A 7,500-nucleotide genomic window follows, 5' to 3' on the forward strand; every position below is an offset into this window, starting at 1 on the left:
GGACTGGGTCAGTCATATGAAGAGAATAAGAAGAAGTTTTGGAAAGAAGTGAAGAGAGTAAGGAAGGCCGGCGCAAGAATTGAAGAGACAGTGAAAGATGGAAATGGAAGGTTGTTAAAAGGAGAGGAGGCAAGGAAAAGGTGGGCGGAATATTTTGAAAGTTTGCTGAATGTTGAGGATGATAGGGAGGCAGATATAATTGCTGTTCCAGGTGTTGAGGTGCCAGTGATGGGAGATGAGAATGAGAGAGAGATTACAATAGAGGAAGTGAGGAGAGCACTAGATGAAACGAGAGTAGGAAAAGCATCTGGAATGGATGGTGTGAAAGCTGAGATATTGAAGGAAGGGGGTGTGACTGTACTTGAATGGTTGGTGAGATTGTTTAATGTGTGTTTTGTGTTGTCAATGGTACCAGTAGATTGGGTCTGTGCATGTATTGTACCACTATATAAGGGTAAGGGAGATGTGCATGAGTGTTGTAATTCAAGAAGTATTAGTTTGTTGAGTGTAGTTGGAAAAGTGTATGGTAGAGTACTGATTAATAGGATTAAGGATAAAACAGAGAATGCAATCTTGGAAGTACAGGGTGGTTTTAGAAGAGGTAGGGGTTGTATGAATCAGATTTTTACAGTTAGGCAGATATGCGAGAAATATTTAGAAAAAGGTAAGGAGGTGTATGTTGCGTTTATGGATCTGGAGAAAGCATATGATAGAGTTGATAAGGAAGCAATGTGGAATGTGATGAGGTTATATGGAGTTAGTGGAAGGTTGTTGCAAGCAGTGAAAAGTTTCTACAAAGGTAGTAAAGCATGTGTTAGAATAGGAAATGAAGTGAGCGATTGGTTTCCGGTGAGAGTGGGGCTGAGACAGGGATGTGTGATGTCGCTGTGGTTGTTTAACTTGTATGTTGATGGAGTGGTGAGAGAGGTGAATGCTCGAGTGCTTGGACGAGGATTAAAACTGGTAGGCGAGAATGATCATGAATGGGAGGTAAATCAGTTGTTGTTTGCCGATGATACTGTACTGGTAGCAGACACAGAAGAGAAGCTTGACCGACTAGTGACAGAATTTGGAAGGGTGTGTGAGAGAAGGAAGTTGAGAGTTAATGTGGGTAAGAGTAAGGTTATGAGATGTACGAGAAGGGAAGGTGGTGCGAGGTTGAATGTCATGTTGAATGGAGAGTTACTTGAGGAGGTGGATCAGTTTAAGTACTTGGGGTCTGTTGTTGCAGCAAATGGTGGAGTGGAAGCAGATGTACGTCAGAGAGTGAATGAAGGTTGCAAAGTGTTGGGGGCAGTTAAGGGAGTAGTAAAAAATAGAGGGTTGGGCATGAATGTAAAGAGAGTTCTATATGAGAAAGTGATTGTACCAACTGTGATGTATGGATCGGAGTTGTGGGGAATGAAAGTGATGGAGAGACAGAAATTGAATGTGTTAGAGATGAAGTGTCTGAGGAGTATGGCTGGTGTATCTCGAGTAGATAGGGTTAGGAACGAAGTGGTGAGGGTGAGAACGGGTGTAAGAAATGAGTTAGCGGCTAGAGTGGATATGAATGTGTTGAGGTGGTTTGGCCATGTTGAGAGAATGGAAAATGGCTGTCTGCTAAAGAAGGTGATGAATGCAAGAGTTGATGGGAGAAGTACAAGAGGAAGGCCAAGGTTTGGGTGGATGGATGGTGTGAAGAAAGCTCTGGGTGATAGGAGGATAGATGTGAGAGAGGCAAGAGAGCGTGCTAGAAATAGGAATGAATGGCAAGCGATTGTGACGCAGTTCCGGTAGGCTCTGCTGCTTCCTCCGGTGCCTTAGATGACCGCGGAGGTAGCAGCAGTAGGGGACTCAGCAGTATGAAGCTTCATCTGTGGTGGAAATGTGGGAGGTTGGGCTGTGGCACCCTAGCAGTACCAGCTGAACTCGGCTGAGTCCCTGGTTAGGCTGGAGGAACGTAGAGAGTAGAGGTCCCCTTTTTTGTTTTGTTTCTTGTTGTTGTCGGCTACCCCCCAAAATTGGGGGAAGTGCCTTTGGTATATTTATGTATATATATATATATATATATATATATATATATATATATATATATATATATATATATATATATATATATATATATATATATATATGTTCAGTCTGTAGGGCATTGTTCTGCTTGCTAAGGTAATGTCACTGTCCCTTGCCTCTGCCATTCATGAGTGACCTTTAAAGCCTTTAAATTGCATGGGGATGGGAATGATAATACCGTTTTTAGTTTGACGTATACGTAGGTGTAATGATGGATTCAAGTTCAGTGTATACATGGAACCAATCAATATTTCTATAAATTTTTTATTTGCATTCAGATCATTGAAATAGAGTTTAGAAAATCTATATTCCTCCTAGTGTTTATATTGTACCAACCGTGTGTCACACGATCGTACATAGTAACGACATTTCATTTTGTGTATATAGTATGCTTGTATCTTCGCTCTCCCCTCGCACTAAGAAGAACATGAAATAACATATATGTTTTTCTCACCGTTAACTGTTAACCGATGCGGTGTCGGTTTTGAACAGGAAATTTCCTGTTGCATTGAGCGTTTGTGTATAAAGGAGAGTGTTCTGTAATAAACTCACACAGTTGCTTTCATCCTGTCTTTGAGTCACAACTTTCTCTCGGTCTGTCACAATATGAACATTACGGGATGTGGACTAAATACATTGATAATGAAGTGATGTAATATAAGCAAGAAATTTAAATGAACTATCCAAGGATTGTATCAGACAATATATTAAGAACAGCAAAAAAATGTATGTGATAACCTTGAAATCTATATAAAAAACTGATTGTATTACCTTACAGTAACAACTTTAATGATATTCCCCATTACTCAAAAATAAAAACTTTATTAACACGTAGTTTACGAGAACAATATATACATGGTAAAAACTGCCTATAAACAATTGTCCCACCGATAACAAATTATAACAAATTATGACAGTATCATATCCCGTGTCATTGATGTAACAAATCTAATATTGGCCAAGCTGATACATATCTTGATAAGAGAATTGAACAGCATAAAAGAAATATAAACACAAGATAACGCATTTTTTTTTTATTAGATAAAAAACCTACTATTATATGGGCAAGTACTGAGAAATTGATTCATCCTAATAATTTGTTGGAAAGAAATGACAATGTTAAGTTTTAGTTTTGTCTGTTCCTGTAATATTTTATTTTTCCTGTTTCCTTTCCTCACTGGGCAATTTTCCCTGTTGGAGTCCCCGGGCTTGTAGCATCCTGCTATTCCAAATAAGGTTGTAGCTTAGCAATTAATAATAATAATAATAATAATAATAATAATAATAATAATAATAATAATAATAATAATAATTTAGATATTAATCCCGGAATGTACAATCATGATATATTTAGCTCATAAGAGAACTGAAAGTTCCACCAGTTTTCATGTTTTGGAGCTTCTTAAATTTACTCTGCATCACCTGTTATTCATTCAAGAAATAATCCCTAAGAGTATCAAGGAGGTTTACTCCTTGAAGTGTATGTACTCAAGATATTCCCGTTCAAATTTGTTTTAATTATTTGCTCACAATAATAGATTATATTATCTAGTTCATGATGATACTTTTGAAAATTAAAATATCTTGTAACCATTGTGACTGGGTCGTATTAGTTCAAAATTTTATTACTAAAACTATATTGCTTAGGATGATGTTCTTTAAGGAATGTATTAGTGACAGGCCACAGTAAAGATTATCGGAACTACAATGGGGTGCCAAGGTATAGCTCTTGTACATGAATTGCTAGTGATGAGAATATCCTATTAGTAGTTACTCCTGATATATACTGTAGGATAACCTTTCTGTTAAGTATTTTGCATTTTTTCTGTTTCGTGTAAGTGGCTCTTAATGAAGACAAGAAATATGACTTTTTTTTTTTTTTTTTTTTTTTTTTTTAAACCTTCCTTTGTTTTACACTAAGCCTCTGATGTTTACCCTGATATGCTGCGCTGTGGTGTTGTCTGTAAGTAGAGTGATGGTACAGTACACTGTTAAAAAAAACCGTAATTCTTATCGGAACTTCTCCGTAAAAATATACTGTTCTCAGCCGTACTTCAGTAAAATACAGGCGACCCTATTTTTACCCTACTTTGTTATTATCCTTTACATATTGGTGACCGTAATATCACTCCTTTACGTCAATATACTCATTTTTGAAACGATAAGTACCTGGCAACATTTATTGCAGGATTTTTACCGTTGTTTAGGACAAATTTTTAACAGTGTAGCTGGTAAGGGCTGAAAACTATGATGGCATAGATTATGAAGGTATGCCAGATCTTTGAATAGAAAGGAGGAGATAAAGAGCTGCGAAGAGAGAGGGAGATTACAATTTACAAGGTTCCCCTACTTCAGAATAATAAAGAATCTTTTCCAGTGGGACCGCTCATAGTAAACCATGAAGCACCACCGTTAGAAGAGCAAGAAAGACTCCACCCTGAGTTGGAGCCGGGTGGTCGCTTCCTTCCAGCTGACTGCCGAGCCAGGCATCGGGTGGCCATCATCGTGCCGTTCAGAGACCGGCTTTCACAAGTGCCTCCGTTTTTACATCATATGCATCCAATCCTCCAGAGGCAACAGTTAGAATATGTAATATACATTGTCGAGCAAGCAGGCAAGTATAGTTGATATATTTTGCATTCATGGATTCGTTTATGCAAAAAGGATCAATGGATTCAACATAAACAACACCAAACACTGCTATTAGCAATCATAAGAATTGACAAAATATTTATTTCATTTTAACATATCTTATGAAGGAAACAAAATCACCATAATCAGTTCTCAACGCTATGAATAATCTTTTATCAATAAATAATTCCATGTACGAATTTTAACTGAAAATGAAATGCTGTTAGCAACATGGGTACTATATAAATCTTCTATATTATACACTTGTCTCATTGTAATTAAATCTGCTGGATTATTCTTCTTATTCAATACAAATGTGTAAATAAATGTACCATTACTCTCTCTTTCAGCCCAGGAACAGTTCAATAAAGGAATTTTAATGAATGCTGCCGTCATTGAATCTCTCAAGCAATATGAATTTGACTGCTTCGTATTCCATGACGTAGATTTATTACCAGAGAATGACAGAAATCTTTATACTTGCCCAGATCAACCAAGACATTTAGCGCAGTTAGTTGATACTTTGCGCTACAAGTAAGTCTGAAAGAATTAAATTTTTTCGAAAACTAGGTTTAACTTCATATCATTGTTTCAGGCAAAATCTCATACTTTTAACACCAGAGGGAATATCCTCTTAAAGGTTTAAAGGTCGCTCATGAATGGCAGGGGCAAGGGACAATGACATTGTCCTATCGAGCAGGACAATGCCCTAGAGACTGACCATATATACATATGATCAGCGCCCAAGCCCCCTCTCCACCCAAGCTAGGACCAATGAAGGCCAGGCAATGGACGCTGATGACTCGCAGATAGACCTATAGGCTCCTCTAAACCACCATCCTTAGCTCACAAGGATGGTAAGGTTGTAGCGACCCAAGGAACTAACGAGTTTGAGCGGGACTCGAACCCCAATCTGGCTTTCAACAGTCAGAGACGTTTCCACATCGGCCACCATAACCCCATTGATGCAGAGTAATCGTTATAAACGTATGATTAAGGTCATTTTAGTCCGTAAGTGACGCTAAAACAAAAGCTAAACATAAAGGTGAAAACAGAAATGGAATTTCAAACAATCACAGAATGATTTGTTTTGATTTTAGATCAGTATAATTGAATATCTGGGAGCACATTCTAAATCATTTTGAATATACTCTATCAAGACCAGAAGACTTTAAATTATATTGTTCAATTTAAGATTGCAAGTGTCAAAAAAAGCAATGTTGGAATGATGAATTAATTTCTGAAAGAAAAAAAATGCAGGGTTTCTGCTAATGCTCTGTAATTCCATAATGGTTTATATTGGTATGAATAAAATAAATTGACAATTTTGATTGAATAATACTGTTTTTCCCTTCAATTTCATAATTGCAAAAAAACTCTTGCAATTATAATTGATTTAAAGATAATGGGGAATTATATTAGTTATACGCACAATTAAAGTGATGTTTTCTGTATTAAAGGATCATGACGAAACTAATATTGTATTAATATTGTATTTATTATTGACCAGTTTTCCTTTTAAATATTTCATCCCACTTTCTCTGTAGTCGCACAAACACCCAGTCTCTTGTGATCTGAAATTATAATTAGCTTACAAAAGTAGATATAATCAACTACTAAAGTTTAATTTCATAGGAAATTATACCAAAAATAGAAAGTTATTACCCTGACAAGTAAACTTAAAGGAGACTAATGCTTTTCAAAACAGTTGAAAAAATATCAAATCAACAAACAAAATTAGACCTTTCGTGATTTATTGGTAGTTTTAACAATTTCAAAATGCCACCGACTTCCTGACTTCCCATCCTTTCCAAGTTCCTAAATCATACGGCAATGGAAATTACAAAAAAAAAAAAAAAAAAAAAAAAAAAAAAAAAAAAAAAAAAAAAAAAAAAAATCAAGACAAAATTAAGAAAAAGACTGAAATATACTTAAGAATCTGTAGTATGAATTTGGAAGAGCTGAAAGTTTTTAAAGAGACAAGTGATGTTTAGATGATTAAATTGAATTTTGATAAATGGTGATAAGTTTAGGCTTACTGTAAGATAGTCTGAAATGAAGTTCCTTTCTGAGGTAATTCAGTCCCCGGGAAAGTTGGCATCACCTTTGGAATCCCTTTCGGAATCCCTTTGGAAAACACTTCTGGCATCGCTTTCGGATTCACTTTTGGCACACTTTCTGAATCACTTTTGGCATTGCTTTCGGGTTCACTTATGCCATCCCTTTTTTAATCACTTTTGGCATCGCTTTCAGATTCACTATTTGGCATCACTTTATAATCACTTTTGTCATTGCTTTCAGATTCGTATTTGGCATCACTTTTTTATCACTTTTGGCATCGGTTTCGGATTTACTTTTGGCATCACTTTTGTTATCTCTCAGATTCACTTTTGGCATCACTTTGGTTATCTCTCAGATTCACTTTTGGCATCACTTTTTAATCACTTTTGTTATCTCTCAGATTCACTTTTGGCATCACTTTTTAATCACTTTTGACATCGCTTTCGGATTCACTTTGGCATTACTTTTTTAATCACTTTTGGCATCGCTTTCAGGTTCTCTTTTGCCATCACTTTTTAATCACTTTTGGCATTACTTTGGATTCACTTTTGGCGTCACTTATTTATCCCTTTTGGCATTGCTTTCGGATTCACTTTTGGCATCACTTTTGGCATCGCTTTCGGATTCACTTTTGGCATTACCTTTTTAATCACTTTTGGCATCGCTTTCGAATTCATTTTTGGCATTACTTTTATAATCACATTTAGCATCGCTTTCAGGTTCTCTTTTGCCATCACCTTTTAATCACTTTTG

General features: G+C 36.3%; 1 protein-coding gene across 2 annotated transcripts in view; it reads left to right on the forward strand.

The window, feature by feature from the left end:
- LOC137640573 (beta-1,4-N-acetylgalactosaminyltransferase bre-4-like) overlaps positions 1 to 7,500 on the forward strand; it is an 18,561-nt gene that overhangs the window by 7,986 nt on the left and 3,075 nt on the right. For both annotated transcript variants that reach the window (XM_068373089.1, XM_068373088.1), the window contains exons 4-5: positions 4,433 to 4,669; positions 5,037 to 5,220. In XM_068373089.1, the coding sequence (XP_068229190.1) occupies positions 4,433 to 4,669; positions 5,037 to 5,220 (421 nt within the window). The remainder of the gene's footprint in view (positions 1 to 4,432; positions 4,670 to 5,036; positions 5,221 to 7,500) is intronic.

Source organism: Palaemon carinicauda, chromosome 5, assembly GCF_036898095.1.
Source record: "Palaemon carinicauda isolate YSFRI2023 chromosome 5, ASM3689809v2, whole genome shotgun sequence".
NCBI lineage: Eukaryota > Metazoa > Arthropoda > Malacostraca > Decapoda > Palaemonidae > Palaemon > Palaemon carinicauda.